Source organism: Felis catus, chromosome A2 (assembly GCF_018350175.1).
Source record: "Felis catus isolate Fca126 chromosome A2, F.catus_Fca126_mat1.0, whole genome shotgun sequence".
Lineage (NCBI taxonomy): Eukaryota > Metazoa > Chordata > Mammalia > Carnivora > Felidae > Felis > Felis catus.
The window spans coordinates 52,108,241-52,125,316 of NC_058369.1; the positions used below are offsets into that span (position 1 = coordinate 52,108,241).

At 44.4% G+C, this 17,076-nt stretch overlaps 1 protein-coding gene across 2 annotated transcripts in view; it reads left to right on the top strand.

The window, feature by feature from the left end:
- Window positions 1–17,076, top strand: part of SLC6A11 (solute carrier family 6 member 11) — a 134,662-nt gene that overhangs the window by 47,596 nt on the left and 69,990 nt on the right. Inside the window, exon 6 of one of the 2 annotated variants that reach the window (XM_003982487.6) lies at window positions 15,297–15,431. The exons of the other annotated variant lie outside the window; for it this stretch is intronic. Coding sequence (XP_003982536.3) covers window positions 15,297–15,431 — 135 coding nt within the window. The remainder of the gene's footprint in view (window positions 1–15,296; window positions 15,432–17,076) is intronic. 2 annotated transcript variants of the gene reach the window in all.

Genomic DNA, 17,076 nt, shown 5'->3' on the forward strand with positions numbered 1-17,076 from the left:
ATCCCTGTTGCATTTGTGATGTCTGTAGCACTGTAAGTAGAGAGTTGTCTGCACAGTGGTCTAAAGCCCAGGAGGGAGGGATGTCGGGGGGGGGGCACCAGCATATATGTTAGGGGTCCACGGATGCTTAAGGGAGCCCTTAAACCTCTTGGAATTGTGTAAAACTTTTGGGACCATGTGGATAACCACATTTTTCTAGGGTGATGGTTCATAGCTGTCTTCTCATTTTCAAAGAGGCTTGTGTCCCCCAAATGATGAGGAATTTCTGATAGTGTAATTTCATCTGATGTAAGTTACACCACTATTTTATATACCAGTACAAAATACTACCAATTGAGAAGGGTGTTTACCAGAAGCAAAAATACCTCTAATTCGTGTGCTCTGTGTTCCCTGAATTTCACCTGTGCCACATGAAATAACCAACCAAGACTCTAATGGACTCTCACTGTTTTGAAGTTTCTTTGGCGGATTCTCTTGTCTGCTGGCATATTGTTTGGATTTTAATAGCTATTGTTTGCATGTACTGCAGTAACAATGTAATACAGCTTCATGTCCTGGAAGGTATTTTCTTAGATCCATAAAGTACAGTTGATGCTTGAGCCACATGGGGGTTAGGGCTGCACAGTTGAAAATCAATATATTAAGTTTTGACTCCCCAAAGACTTAATAGCCTGCCGTTGACCGATAACATAAGCAGGTGACTAACACATATTTTGTATATGTATCATATATTGTAGTCTTACAGTCAAGTAAACTAAAGAAAATGTTATTAAGAAAATTATAAGGGGGGTGCCTCAGTGGCTCAGTCGATTGAGCATCCGACTCTTGATTTTGGCTCAGGTCATGATCCCAGGGTCATGGGATCGAGCCACCACATCGGACTCCACGCTGAGCATTGGAGCCAACTTGAGATTCTGTCTCCCTCCCTCTCTCCTTCTACCACTCACCCCACTCATGCTCTTTCTCTTCTCTATAAAATAAAATCATAAGAGAAAATACATTTACAGCACTCTACTGGATTTATAATACAGTCCATATAAGAGGACCTGCAGAGTTCAAACCTATATTGTTCAAAGGTTAACTGTACTTGGTTGTTTCTTCATAAGAAAAGATAAAATTATGATTATTTTTCTAATGACTTATATTTGCTTTACAGTATCAATTTTCACCTCTTTTTGTGTGCCTGTCAGTGTAATCTTTTCAAAAGACCTTTTAAACACCAGAAATTGATTGAAATTAATTTAAACTATTTTTTTCAATGTTTATTTATTATTTGAGAGAGGGAGAGAGAGAGAGAGAGAGCATGAGCAGAGGAGGGGCACAGAGAGACACAGAATCTGAAGCAGGTTCCAGGCTCCGAGCTGTCATCACAGCCCAATGTGGGGCTCGAACTCACAACCCATGAGTTCATGACCTGAGCTGAAGTCGGACACTTAATCAACTGAGCCACCCAGGGGCCCCTAAACGATTTTAACCTACAAAGCCCCTCAACTGAAGCGATGATAATAGGGACAGCTCTGACCTAGGGCCCTTATACTCAGGGAGCAGTGGCGACCCTGCAGCTGCCACCTGAGGGGGGGCATCGTGACTTCAGAGATAATAAGGTGAACAGTGCGGAAAGCATGCATCTTCGAATTGGTGGAATTGAAACTGTGGGAACAGATGGGCTACCCAGGGAGAGAATGCAAGAGAAGGGAGGAGGGGTAAAGATAAGGGGTTTGGGGAGGCTGAGAGGTGGAGAAGGAACCTGAAAAGGAAGCTGAGTTCCCTGGGAAGTTGAGAAAAGCCAGAATTGAAAGGCCTGAGGAGGGAGTGAGGGAGGAGAGCCCACCACATCTGTTCACACGTGGTGAGAGCACGTCCAGCTTCAGTGCAGTGAAGGGGCTCTGGGGAAGTGGAGTCCAGCTGTGCATTTCTTAATTTATTCATGAAGAGGGGGGTGAGAGACAAAGGGTGACACCATTATCCAGCAAAGGGACACACAAGGAGGAACCTGTTTGGGGGAGAAAGTCGTGGTTGTGGTTTTGAGCATGTGGAATTCTAGGTCAGAAATCCGGGTGGATGTACACATAAGGAACAAAAGGAGTTGAAAATGTGGGTCTTAAATTTGAGATACGGCTGGGCTGGTGAGAGAGACTGAAGGCCATCGGCACATCAGTGATGTGCTTAACTACCGGAGTAAGTAAGGCAAGTCAGGAGAGTGGGTAGAGAGCAAATAGAGGTTGGCTGAGGCCAGATTTTTGGGAATCAGCTTTGGAATCTACAGAGAGCAAGTGTAACTGTGAAACAGAGGGCGGGGCTCGCTCCCAATCTATCTTTGTATCCTCTATGCCTCCCACGGCATCTGGCACAGGACACATGCTCATCAAAGTTGGTCAACTGGCTGATAAATTGATGGAAAGGATGAGTAAAGAAATGAGTCTGTGAAAGAGACTAAAAAAAATCATGCAGAATGGAAACAGGAAACCAGAGGCATCATCTAATGAGGGAAAGTGAAAGCTGCAAAATTGGAGGACACGTGCTAAGAAATTACTGAGTTTGACCTAATAGGTGTGCCTGGTGTCTTCTGGGGTGGCTGCTGAGTGGAGAGGTGGCAGACAGAAGGTGGGTCTCCATCAACAGAGGCAAGTGTGGATTCTTCTTTCAAGTCATAAAGCTGTTTTGGAGGGAGCATTTTGCAGCCACAGGTGGCCTAGGTGGGATCCGTGTTGTTCAGGACTCCTAAGGCAGACCCAGGAGAACAGCAGGTGATTGGCCTGTGGGCTGATGGGAAGTGGTTTGTCTTAGAGAACAGGTGATGCAGGATCCATGCAGGATCCAGGCAGCTCTTTCTGACTGAGACACAGTCCCTGAATGTTGGCTCTCCTCTCCACACCTCCATTGCCAAGAGGAAGCGTGTTAAAGACTAGCGTAAGAGGATGTAGTGTGGTGCTTCTCATCTGACAGCCTCCCCACAACCCCTGCCTGGGATTTAATGGTGTGCTTTAATGGTGCTCTTGGTCTCCATGGTGACACCAGCCTTCTAGTCCAAGAGAGATGGATGGGGTTTAAATCATTATTAGCCAAGGTACCAAGTGTGTTTTCCAGGCAGTAAATAATAGCTCCTAAAGCTCTTGTAAGCTTGGCTGGGCACTGCATGGAATATTTATGTCATTTGAGCTTGTCTGGGGATTTGTTTTCATTTTTGTGGTCTTTATGGTGGAGCTATGTAAAAATCAATAGCATTGCCTGTCTAGTTAATCTTAATTCACCATGAAATAGGCTTAAACACTAGACTCCCCCATCCAGTGATTTTTAGATATCCTGTGGACAAAGATTTGAATTGGGCTCAACCGTCTTAATGAGCATGGTTGCTATTTAAGTACCTTGTCACCTCTGGGCCCCCAGCTTTTCTACTACGATGCAAAGCTGGTTTCTTTCCCTGGAGATGATGGTCCCAGGCTGAAGCACCCCACGTGCTCCATGTCCTGACAGTTCTTTCTTGCTCTGAGGAATGTATTCACATAGTACATTCTAGATCAGGACTCTTTAGAGCAATAGGGACAGTCTGTCTCCCTTCGCAGCCCAGGCCCATGAAGAGCTCTCTAGCTACACCACTGCCACCTGAGCTGCCTGCTCCCTCATCAGAGTGATGTGTTCCTGAGCTCCCGCTGCTACTACTGAATGGGTCCACCATTATGGCTGTCCATGTCTAGGGCTGGCTTGTATGCCCTTATAGGCAGGGGTCCGGCTCATTCATCAGCATGCTTTCCAAAAACAGCAGAGGGCCTGACACACAGTGGGCTCAATAAATGGCTGGCGAATTGAATTAGAAAGCTCTTAATCCTCAGATGGAGAGGCTCAAAGTGAGAACTGTTTACATTTAAGGCCTGTTGCAGACACATGGGATTATATCCTGTTTTGTTCCATTTGTTCTTTCTGGGTTATTGAGGTCATAATGTGTTCATTCACCCACTATTTAGTCTGTGTAGGCCTTTGTGAAAAGCATTCAGAGCCTGCAAAGATGAATAAGGCGCTTGCCCTTCAGTGAATCCCACTTTAGAAGGAGAGACAGGTGTACGAGAAGGTAGAATGATATCAGAGCTAAGTGAAAGAAGGCTGGGAGGCTGTTTGCTATGAGCCAATGTGTGAAGTTTCTGTGCCTGGTATTGTGTAGGCATTGGTTCATTTAATTCTCACCCTTAACCATAAGAGGTAGGAACTGTTATCCATATTCCATAGAGTTAAGAGCCCAAGGCTCAAAGGGATTGAGTTAATTGGCTGTATGATTTTCCCCATTTTATAGAAGAAAATATCAAGACCTAGAAAGACAATAACTTGCCAAAAGTAGGTCATGTACACAGAAAGTGCCAGAGGCGGGATTTGAGCTTGGTTATTCTGCTGTCAAGGTTGATCCCCCTATACTGCCCCCATGTGCTGTAGGCTACGGAAGGAGGATTTCATCCTGTAGCCTAATGCTGATTCCTGAAAGACATGGTAATTGACCAGTCTTGAAGGTTGGCAAGATTTTGTTAACTAGAAAAGGGGGAAAGGACCTTCCAGGTGAAGAGAATGACAAAAGCAAAGGCTTACACCCATGAAAGTGCAGGGTTTGTTCGGGGACCACAGGGAAATGTGTGAGATGAAGCTGGTTGGATTGTAAGGCCACTTGAATTCACTATGGGGCTATGTAGTGGCTGAGTGCTGGTTTTGGAGCCAGACAGATCTGAGCTTGAATCCTGGTTTTTCTGTTTAACCATGGGCTGAATACTCAGCTTCTGGGCGCCTCACTTTCCACTTCTGTGAAAGGGGAACTGATAATGGTTTTTATCTTATAGAACTGGATAACATAAGAAGGAAGCATGTAGAACCAGCAATAAGTGTTAGTCCTGTCATTATTAGGGATCTCCTGATTTTCCATTTCTCCTGAATAGAGCACTTTTCCCTCTTAATCCCTCTGTTCCAACCAGCGTACCCCTGATTGGTAAATAATAAAACCATGGGATCTCCAAATTGGACTAGTCCATGGGTATAGATGATCTTTATGGCCCCAACCATTAACAAGAAGAAAGAGTAACACCATTCCTAAGATGTTTGGTTCTGTGCCCACCATGCCCCAACCCCTGAAGATGCCTTATTGATCTAATCTTTCCTTCATAACCTATGAGGGCTGGCAGTGGCATTTTTGAGTCAGAAGTCTTAGCAAATTTACCCCCATAAACTGTACCTGATCCCCCAACAGCCACATACCCCTCAAAGGGGAGCCCCCAGGCTCCTTTCTCACTGGGTTCCTGAAGCCTCATGAGGGTTGGCAATGCTTATTGTCCTTGGCTTCCCCTGAAAGTCTGGCTCCCCCCTTTCACAGGGCAAGCTTTGTCCCTGTGATGACACAGCTGGGACCCATCCTTCCTTTCACTGCAGCCTTTCAGTCCCTTCTATTCTTTTAATTTGGAACTTGGTCTTAGGGGGTTTTATCCTGGTATAATTTCTCCTATTACATCTAAGAACTGTTTGCACCCTGCCCCCTTCAGTGGCCATAGCTGTTGGCTGGAGTCAGGACTCCAGAGGATTCTCACCCATAATGGCCACTTTGGCTTATTCCAACCGCTCTCTAGCCTTCATTTCAGAGTCTGGCTGCTGCACCCCCTCACAGTGGCTATGTGCACTTCCCTTCTGTTCTGATGTTTTTCTTATCTCTGGTCCTCTTCACCTAGATTGTCCCAGCCAATGATTTACTACCTCTTTATACCAGCCTTCTGCTTTCTGCTGCCCCAACAATGCTCTTCACTCCCATTGTTAATGAGAGGATCCCATAAGGGTTTTCAAGAGCCACTCTCCTGCCCCCCCCAACCCTTACCACTGAGACACAGATGACTCCAGCCTCTTTGTTTACATTCTTGAACCCCCAGATATGTTGATGTCTACTGGCCAAAGCTACTCACTCACTGGGCTGGAGGGACATTGCTTATTGACCTAGTGATGCAAAGGCAGTCACAGTTTTTCCAATTATTGAGCAGTGTCTGTGTGGCAGTTGCCTTGCATGGTGATCTCAAATTCTCACATCAACCTTTGAAATAAGTGTTATCCTCATTTCACACATGAAGAGGACAGGGGCTCAGGAAGACCTCAGAGACCTTCTAACCCATGTATGCACCTTTCTACTTGATGATGGGATCCACACCAAATTTGGCTACTCACCCTGTCAGGCTCATTCTAAACTGTGACAGAGAAGGTTAAAACAGTGGTTTGTTAGAAATGGCGATCTCTTTGACAGGTCTGTTTTAACTGCTCTTTTAATTTTACGGACTGGACCTTTCTGAAGACTTCCTGACTGTATTTGTTGCCATTCCTGGTTGATTCCAGGTGTGGAAGGATGGTGGCTCTGAAGAGTCTACCTTCAGGATTCTCAGGTCATCCTTGGAATCTTCTTTTCATTCTGAGTAGAAAGGAATAAGGTGGATCATTTGGGCTAGTGCCTTCATTTAAGAAAAAATGACACAGACTTAGAGCAGGACAGGGCCTATCCAAGATCACAGAGGCAATCCGTGGTTAGATATTTAGGTTACATGTTGGACTTCTTACAACGGAGACCTCAAAGAGCAGTAGTGGAAAGAACGTGTATTTCTCTCTCCCATAACAGTCCAGGTATAAGCTGCCTGCTGTTGGGGACCCAGGCTGTTTCTGTTCTGTTGCCATGTTTTTCTTCATTTCCTATTTCTGTTAGAATGGTTGCCCTCATTTCCATGGTCTAAGATTTCTCACAACTTGGTCTTCATTCCAGCCTGTGGGATGGGCAAGAGGAGAAGAATAGGATACAGCTCTTCCCTTTAAAGATACAACCTGGAATTTGTACATAGTGTAGTCACATGGCCACACCTAGCTGCAAGAGGGTCTGGGAAATGTTGCCTTTATTCTAGACAGCCATGGATACAGTCAAAAATAGGAGTTTTGTTACTGCAGAAAAACGGAATGCGAATCTTGAAAGGGGGCCCATGTTCTCTGCCACTATGGTAAAATGGGGACTAGAGCTAGCTCATCCCACCCTGCTTGCTGCCTCCAGTTCTAACCCTGTCCCTCTCAACCCAGATCTAGGACAGTACCCTGAAACATGGGTCCCAAGGCTGGCTGGTGATTTTAGGCTCCACACATGGACTAACTTTCATAGATACACCACAAATCACTGCATAAAAATTATAACTTCAGCTTCCCAAGGAAATATTTCTGCATTGCTGAAATGCTGTTATCTCCTTGAATAGTGAATATCTTTGCTATACTCTTGTGAAAACATGGCTCCATCCACCTATTTAGAATTTGATTGCTAGAACAGAATGTTTTTTTCTTCGTTTCCTATTTCTGTTAGAATGGTCTAAGAATAATGTCTCTAAAAAGGGTGAAGAGGCCAGATGTGTTCATGGTGACATCCCTCCTTCAGATCCACATTCTCCTAGAACCTTGTTTTGAGAGATCAGTAACATCCTCTGGGAGATCATACCAGACTATTTGGTGCCTGCTATGGTGTCCCTACCTAGGAATTCAGGTAGTTTTCCCTCAAAAACCGGCACTGGGGAAAATCTGTTGTTATTAAAAACATTGATTCTCTAAGGATTGCAATCATATGTAATGGGCATATGTACCCTACACACAGAGGCAAGCCCAGCTAGAATGGAAAGGGTGGGGGGAAGGCTGGACTAATACAATGTTTCCCACACTGGGGTGGTAGGCTACCAGGAGTTGCTGGCAAAAGTCAAGAAAACTGGACCTTTGAAGTTAAGGGCAGACAGAGGGAGAAACAGGAGTTGAAAATAGGAAGGCATGTCTGGCCAGGTTTATGGCATGGAGCACAGCTTGTATGGTAGAAAGAGCTGACTTCTGATTACTTACCGTTCTGTGACCTGGCACAATCCACTTCTTTCTTTAATCCTTAAGTGTTTTTGTTTTTTGTTTGTTTGTTTGTTTTTGTCTACAAAATGGGGCCAGAACCTATTCGACTGGCATGAAGATCAGTCAGAGATAGTATACGACACATCTTTGGCACCCGGTGGTGCCTCAATTACCAACAGCATCTTCCAGGGCCCTGGGTAACTGGCTCTCAGAAGGTTCAGCCTAAATTAGAGTCAGGACCTTGGATAGCTCTACAAATCCTGGTCCTTTGAAAGGGTTGTGGTTAATCCTGGACTGTTCTAGAAAACATTGTGGTTGCTGGGCGGGACCCCAGCGATTATCCATGTGATCTATCCCACAAATATGGGAAGTGTTTTTTTCTACTGGCAGTCCACAGGATGATTTTAGTGATACATGAACCTGGATTAAAGAACATCCGATTACATAATGAGATAATATTCCCTTTCCATGTTGCTTAAGGCAAAAGGTACAGTTAACTACTTCATCTTTTAGCACCTCCTTGACACTTGCTACTCTTGGTTTTGAACAGAGAACATAGCCCAGACTCTGACTGAGCCTTTGGCTATAATTTAATCATGCTTTGTTTTCATTGCATTTATTTTTGCATTTACCTTCTATATTTGTCATTAGAGGTAATGGTTTTCTGTTTATGGGGGTAATTCAGTTTTTCCATTACATATATTTATTGAACATAAGAGAGAATATTGAATTATAGAAAATATTAAGTAAATAATACAAAAGTATACATATATATGGCAAAAAAAATTGAGAAAATGGTATAAAGATGATTGAAGCTTGGATTAGTTCATCCCTGCCTCTTGTGGATGGTAAAGTGCCAGCCCAAGAGAGGCAATGGAACTTGCTCAAGCCACTTATTATATTGGATCTTCTGACCCTGTGGTTCTATGTCTTTGCCCCCACACCAGCCTACTTTCCCAAAGCCTTTTGAACAAGGCTCAACTTTCCAATTGACCCCATTATCCTGGAAAACTTAGGGAGGGGCAGCCTTTCTGCAACTTTTGTCATGTTCTCAATGATCAGACAGTCTCCCTGCTATGAAATAAATAGCTGTGTCCTGGAAGTAGGGGGAAAATGCTCCACAATTCCAGTATTGGAATGCAAATGAGCAATTAGAGTCAATTAAAACAGGATACAGTATAATTACCACCAAGTGTGCTAACCTTTATATTCAAGAGGACTTGACCTGCTGAAAGGAAATTAAACAATAGTAAAAAACAAAACAAAACCTCTTCCTTAACCAAGGGGGATGTGCTTGGGGCAGGAGCCTCACTTCAGGGGCCTCTGAGGTCTGACAGATTAGACCCTCCTTCCCCCACACCCAACTCTCTGGGTCTGAGCTACCAGCCAGACTTGATGGTACCTTGTCAGTGACTTTTATGCCCATCACCAAACACTGCATATTTTAGCTAAATGCCCAAGCCCTGCTTGGCTCTTCCAGAGACTCCTGTAGCCTTGGGCATCTTGAAAGCCATGCTGAACTTTGCTGCAAAGTACCTTGTACCTGCACTTCCTTGACCTCTGCATCTGAACTGATCTGTCTTTTAAAGCCAGATCTCTTACTTCCTTATTTATAAACACTCCTCTGAAAATCCGATTCGATTTTCTGAATCCCATTTTATGCGGACCCAGCGTTTCCTACAGAGGAAGCACACGGTAGTGTTGTGAAACCCTGCAGTCTAACCTTGGAGTCCCAGACCTCAGCCTGCTTATTTGTTCATCCATCCACCAAATGTTTATTGAGCTTGTTTTATGTTCCTTGTGCTGTCCTGGGCACTGTGGACACAGCAGGGAAAGTAAAAGACAAAACTCCCTTTCCTCAAGGAGCTTATGTTTTGGAAATCTTACACTTACAAGGTGATAAAACAGTGGGTGGAGAGCAGCTAGAGGGGACCAGAGAGCACTGGAGTGACAGGGATGTGTGTGTGGTGGGGGAGGGAGTCAGGGAGGAAGTGGCACTCCAGCTCTCCATAACAGGTGGGCAGATGGCATGGCTTATAGGTTTAGAGGATGGATCCTGAGCTGAGACTGAGGTACAGTAGTCCGGCCCCCCGCCCCTTATTCATGGTTTTGATCTCTGCGGTTTCAGTTCCTCCTGGAAGCAGATGATCCTCCTCCTGATGTCAGAAGGTCAATAGTAGCCTAATGCTATGTCACAGTAGTCTAGGTCATTCACCTTGCTTCTCCTTACACAGGCACGTTATCATCTCACAGCATCACAAGAGGGATAAGTATAGTACAGTGAGGTATTTTGGGAGAGAGAGACTACATTCACTTAACTTTTATTGCAGTATATTGTTATAATTGTTCTAGTTTATTCTTAGTTAATGTTCATTAATTTGTTTAATCTCTTACTATGACTAATTTATTAATTAAACTTTATCATAGGTATGTACATACAGGAAAAAACATAGTATATATAGGGTTCAGTCCTACCTGTCTGGATCTTGGAACATATCCCCCATGGATAAGGGTGAGTGGGGGCTTATAGTACTTCAGAAACACCATTCTGGGCTTCAGCTGCCTGATGTATAAAGTAGGTAGGACAATGGTATCACACCTGGATGGCAGGGTCCCTGACTTTGAGGAGTCCTCAGCCTTGTGGGGTTTCAAACACACCCAGGAAGAACACCTGGGGCTGGATAGTACAAATAGAAGAAGGCACAAAAAGATAAGGAGGCCTTGAAGGAGCCTGGCACGCTTTCCAAGGGTGAGGAACCTGGTACAGCAGAGGACAAAGTAGTTGGGGGAAGGATAGAGACTGATCAAGTCACACAGCAAGCCAGGGAAGCCCAAGATTTGAACACGGGGTCATCTGACTCAAAGCCTAATCCTTTGTGCTATATCCCATGGCCTTCAATGTGCGGTTGGGGAGGGCAGATTCAGAGAAGCAGGAAGACACATGCTGAATTCATAGTTTTGAAACTTGCCTGCAGTGTGGACAGAGTGGGGCTGGTGCATGACTGAGAAGAAAGATAATGAAAGGCTTTGGTGGTGGGGCTGAAGAGGGGGTTTAATTTCAGAATATAGTTGGAGATCAAGTTGGTGGGTCTTAATACCACTGATTGAATGGGGACACAGCTCAGGAAAGAGGGGAGGCAGACTCCAGCTTGAACACCTGGAGGACAATCCAGGGCACAGTATTCTCAGCCCACTTCCACATTGTTGGCTAGTTCCACATCTTCCCTGCCTGACTCAGCCTCTCCCATTCCTGCTTATCCTTGGAGACCCAGCTGCAACTCCACTGTCGGCACCCAAAGGCCGAATCCATTCACAAAGAACCTTCCAGCCTGTCTCTCTAGCCTCCTTTTCCTGTTTCACACAGTGTTTCACACTGTTTCACACTGCTCCTTTGGGTGTCATGACCCCAGGAACCCCATTCAAGTATGCACATTCAGCAGGTCTTTCCTTAAGCATGAGATCTGGGGCTTACCACTCTGGGCACAGGGACTAAGGACCTGCAGGAGACTGTGAAGGCATAAATGAAAAGTGGGCTAGATCAAGGGTAGAAGATAGTGGGTTTCTTCCCAGCTGATTATGGAGCTGCCTGGAGTACTGTGGAGGGTTCTGAGGCTGTGTCCATGCTTAGCTGCACAGAGTATTGTGATCGATTAGTGATGTCTGCCATGAACACAGGAGGGATAGGGCAGGGTAAATGCCATTTATGTACAATTTCTTAATGACAAGATCTGTATTGTATGGACAATCTACAGCTGTTCTCAGGAAAAATCAAAGATGATATCCCAATGGCTGGTATAACTGAGAGCAGAAACAAATCAGAAGGGGGCTGTTAAGAGAACCAGGACCAGTGTCAGATACAGGCTGTCCTCAGCATTGCATTTCAACTTTCATACCACTCTCCACTTGTGTCCATTACATAATGATGCCCCTAAACCACCTTTTGTTCCCTGACTTGAGGCTCTCAAACCTCAGCTCACAAAGGGATTTTTCTAGCTAATGCCTGCCAGCCAGTGGTTTCATTTTGGCAGCCTAAGTCATTGTCTGTACTGTGGTCTTTGAGCAGTTCATCTGAATATTTTATTTCCCTTATGGTTTTATTTAAAAAAACGTAAAAATGAAGGTGTGGATACCAGTGGAGGGAGGGTAGTTCTCCTCAATGTAATGTAGAAGCAGAACATGCATTTAGAACTTTAAACAATGGAATTACTTCAAAATAATTGTTATCTATTTAATAAATCATACTACTGTGGTCATTGAGGAGTAGTCTGCTATGTATGCTGCTGAGGGCATAGTGAGGGTGCATTTGGCCAGGTTATAAGTGACCCCTTAATGTTCACTCAAAAACAGACCAGGTGGAGGGGCTCCTGGGTGCTCAGTTGGTTGAGTATCCAACTTGTCTCCTGATTTTGACTCAGGTCATGATCCCAGGGTCCTAGGATCCAGCCCCACATCAGGCTTCATGCTCAGCCTAAGATTCTCTCTCTCCCTCTGCCCCTCTACCTTGCTTGCTCGTGTGTGCGCTCTCTCGCTCTCTCTCTCTCAAAAAAAAAAAAAAAAGACCAGGTGGAGTATAACCAACAAGTTTAGTCACATCAAGGTCGTCCCACAGAGTAAAGATAAAGTCCTATGATTTTCACTTGTTCTATTTTATAGGATAACATTCTTTTCCTTACATTTTGTGAGCATTGGGGGTTAAGATAGATATGTCATCCTTCGGGGCCTGGGCATTCTGGATAATTAATCTTCTGCCATACCACAGAGACAAAAGTGGAAATTATGCAATTAAAAGCAATAGATTTTAGCTTGCTCCTGTCTTTTCACAGACATAAGCCAGTTGACCACGGTGTGGGGGTTCATTTTGAAGGAAGATACTCAAGAATTTATATGAAATGCTGAAGATCCACGCAAGATTGTGTCTGTAAGGCTAAGAGAAATGGGAGCTTTTATACCACGATGAGCTGTCTGGGCAGGAACCGTCAGCCCTATTGGCTGCTGTCCTCTCATTTTTGACTATTAATATCAGCTGTTGGCTCCGATTCTTATACATCTGACTTGCATTCACTTGGATTACAGTATATGTTACAGCAAGAGATTGTTTGAAATAACTGACATGTCAGTAGAGCTGACTGTTGGTTTGGAAACAGGATGCTTAACTGGCTGGGGCAGGGCTGTGAGTAGGCTGAGGATGCTGCCAGCACTGTGCGCCAAGGACAGTGTCTGGATGAAACAACCCAGTCCTCCAGATGTGAGCTCCAGGACCCAATGACACCACCCTCTGCTGGTTCTTATTTCTTGTTTTTGAACACTGGGTTTAAATCCCTGCTTTGTCACCAACTGAATGACTTACATTTGCATTTATGTAAAGTATGGACTCTTACTTTTTTGTTTGAAGGTTAAGTGCAAAGAAGCAATACCTTTTTTTGTTACTGCTTTGCAATGTTCCTGTCCCCTTTAGTCCCTCTAATGCGTATATGACCATTCTTCAATGAAGTAATAGCCCAGTTAACACAAGGATCACTGTGTGTCCTGCCATAAATAGCATCTCTATTTCAGTTTTTCGAAGATGTTAATTTATATGAAAATAAAAAATAATACAAGGAAAAATTCAAGTTACATAAATGTAACTATTTCCATTGTCATGTGTAAAGTGGCTGGCATTTAGTAAGATTTTATTCTCTTCTTCCCTCTGTCCCCGTTTCCCATGTCCTGAACTCCTTTATGGTCCAATACCTGGATCACCTCCTTGGAGAAGCCCTCCCTGACTGCCTCTGTAATTAGCTACTCTTTGGTCCTCCATCCTTTGTATTCCGCTGATTACATGATGCACTAATTATCTACTTACCTACATGTCTGTCTTTTCTACCAGAGCGGGGCCTCTTGAGGCAGAAACGTCCATTTCGAGACTTATTTGCATATTCCAGAGTCTAGCTCAGCGCTTGGTGCATAGGAGTGTTTTTGGTGAGTGAGTAAGTAGGTGGATGAGTGAGTAAATGAATGAATGCAAAAACTGAGTGAGGGACTAGACCACTGGTAAAAGAAACCCTGAGCTGGCAAGGTCTTCAACTAGAAGAATTAAGACCGTAGGTCACACAGCACAAGTACTTTAGCACGGAAGTCTGAGTCTCTGAACCATACAAAAGCTGGTACACATATCTGTGTCTGTGCACCTTTGGGGGAAGAGAGGAGAGTCTGTAGCTGTCCTCAGATTCTCAGAGACATCCATGGCCCCCAAATGTTGACAAGTTGCTGATGTAAACAGATGGAACAGGCAGGCCCCACCGAGAGGGCACAACGAAGTGATTACAGAAGAGATGTGACAAAGGAGGAAAAATCAGACCTGGAGGAGGAGACACCGAGTCCTGCATGGACCTCAAGGAGAGGTTGTGGCCCAAGGACAGGATAGAGTCTTGAGGGTGTTGCTATTTGCTTATAAGCAATGCTTGTGTGAGGAAACCCAGGGAAGATTCTGTTTCTTGTACAGAATCTGTGGGCTGAAAAGGGCTGCTCAGTTTGCTGGTTCCAATCATTGGCCTCCAGGCACACCGAGCAGAAATGATCCCAGGCAAACACTGGGTCTTTCTTGCCCCAAATAGCTTCCCTCCCCCATTTCCCTGCACTTTACTCTTCCCTTCCCTTCCCTTCCCTTCCCTTCCCTTCCCTTCCCTCCCCTCCCCTCCCCTCCCCTCCCCTCCCCTCCCCTCTCCTCCTCTCCTCTCCTCAGTATGTATGTATGTATTTATTTATTTATTTAGAGAGGGCATGTGAACAGGGGAGGGGCAGAGAGAGAGAGAGAGATAGAGAGAGAGGGAATCCCAAGCAGGCTCCACACTGTCAGCACAGAGCCCAAGGTGGGGCTTGATCTCTCAAACCCTGAGATCACGACCTGAGTCAAAGTCAAGAGTCAGACACTCAACTGACTGGGCCACCCAGGTGCCCCTCCCCTGCATCTTTCTATTCTATCCTTGGCTGTGAAAACTTGATTATCATTAAGAGCAGTCTTTTTCAAAAATGTGGGTCATGGCCCATTGGTGAATCGTGACGTAAATTTAGAGGGTCATGACCAGCCTTATGAAAACATGAATAGAATATGATAGAAAATATTGAGTGCATCATACATGTAAGAGTGAGTATCATGTGGGACATCCTGTTTCAGCTCAATATGTAGGGGATTTTGATATCATATGTATTTCCTTTTGTGGGTTGTGGTCACAAATGATTGATAAGCACCGGTCTCAAGCATCATTGTAGGCATTCACGAGATACTCGCTGAAAGGCCAGGCCCCTGAGCGGACAGTGGTGAGAGATGAGGTGGGAGAAGAAGCCACGTTGGGGTTCTACACTGGAAAGTCCTCTGCTCCTGGCCAGAAGTTAGGGCCCTGCCACATTGCCCACCACCATCACCCCTTCTTGATTCTTTCCTCTCCTCCCCTGGGCAGGTTGTATACGTCACTGCAACATTTCCCTATATCATGCTTCTGATCCTCCTGATCCGAGGGGTCACCTTGCCCGGGGCCTCCGAAGGCATCAAGTTCTACCTGTATCCTGACCTCTCCCGGCTCTCCGACCCACAGGTAAAGTTGCTTGCTTCGTGTCCAGTTGCCTGTCACCACTGGGACACCCTCTGCCAGCCTCTGCTGCCAGCCACGGGGGCTTAGCAGCTGGCTGAGCATGTAGAAGTCCATGGACCCCTTCTCACAATAATCATTTTCCATGCATAAATTAAATGCCTAGGAAATCCAGTATATTGAAATACAACCATCAAAACATCAACAAAAGACAAATTTGTGGCATGTAATAATGTATGTGCTTGTTTATCAATACATTAAAGAGCAAGATCCAGCAACAGGTCCCATGATTTTTATGGTTTCAAAGTCATGGTGAGCATAAATGATGTGTGGAGATATCTACACTGTGATATGAAAGTATCTGGGATTTCTACTGCTGACAATTCTGCAGTTTGTTGTCTATGTTCATAATTGAAGAAATGCTAAATTTGTTAGAGGTAAGTGTAAACAGAAAGTTTTTCCTCTAAGATCACAGGTCCCCCAGCCATGCATCTCAGTGAGAGCAACTGGGTCTTTGTTGGTGATTGATTTTCCTTGTGGGTGCAGCTCGCAGAAAGAAAATAATTGGTGAAAACTGGCTCACCTCTTAATTGTGTCTGGTAAGGCGTTGGTTGTGCTGAATCTTGGATAGTGACTGTTTATACCTAAGCTTCTCTAAGTGGGCAGTGATGGTGTTCCCAGGTGTATGTTAGACAAGAGGTGAAAACAGACACCTTGCAGGCCCAGAAATGCTCAACCTCACTACTTGTTAGAAGCTCCTGGGACCTTTTGAAAAATCCCAATTCCCAGAGTGTAACCCAGACCAATTAAATTAAATTTTCTGGGGGTGGTTCCCAGGTATCAGTGTTTCCTAAAGGCCGTCAGGTAAATCCAGGGTGTCAGATAATGTGCTCAAAGACATCTGATGGTCGAGGAGACATTCATGTTTGTTTAATTGAAATATAGTTGATATACAATGTTATATTAGTTTCAGCTGTACAACATAGTGATTCTGGCATTTTCATACATTGCAAAGTGATCACCCTGGTAAATCTAGCTACCATCTGTCAGCATACACAGTTGTTATATATTATCAACTATATTCCATGTAGTGTACGTTGTATCCCTCTGACTTATTTATTTTATAACTGGAAGTTTGTACCTTTTAATCCCCTTCTGCTATTTTGCCTACCCCCATCCCAGCAACCACTAGATTGTTCTCTGTATCTTGGAGTCTGTTTCTGTTCTGTTTTGTTAATTTTTTTGGATTCAACATATAAGCAAAATCATACAGTATTTGTCTTTCTCTGACTTATTTCACTTAACATAATACCCCCAGGTCCATCCATGTTGTTGCAAATGGCAAGATTGCATTCTTCTTTGTGACTGAATAGTATTCTGTTGTATCTGTGTACCATATTTTCTTTATCCATTTGTCAATCAGTGGACACTTGGGCTGCTTTTATAATTTGGCTATTGTAAATAATGCCATGATGAACATAGAGGCACCCGTATTTCTATTAAAATGAACATTGATACATCATGCATTAGAATGTAGAATCTGCATTCATAGTAGATGAGACTGCAGGAAACTCCGAGTCTGCAGTCTGTAGCTTCCAGCCACCCCCTGTTAGGAGAACTTAGGTGGAAAGGTTTATGGAGGGCGAGTTAT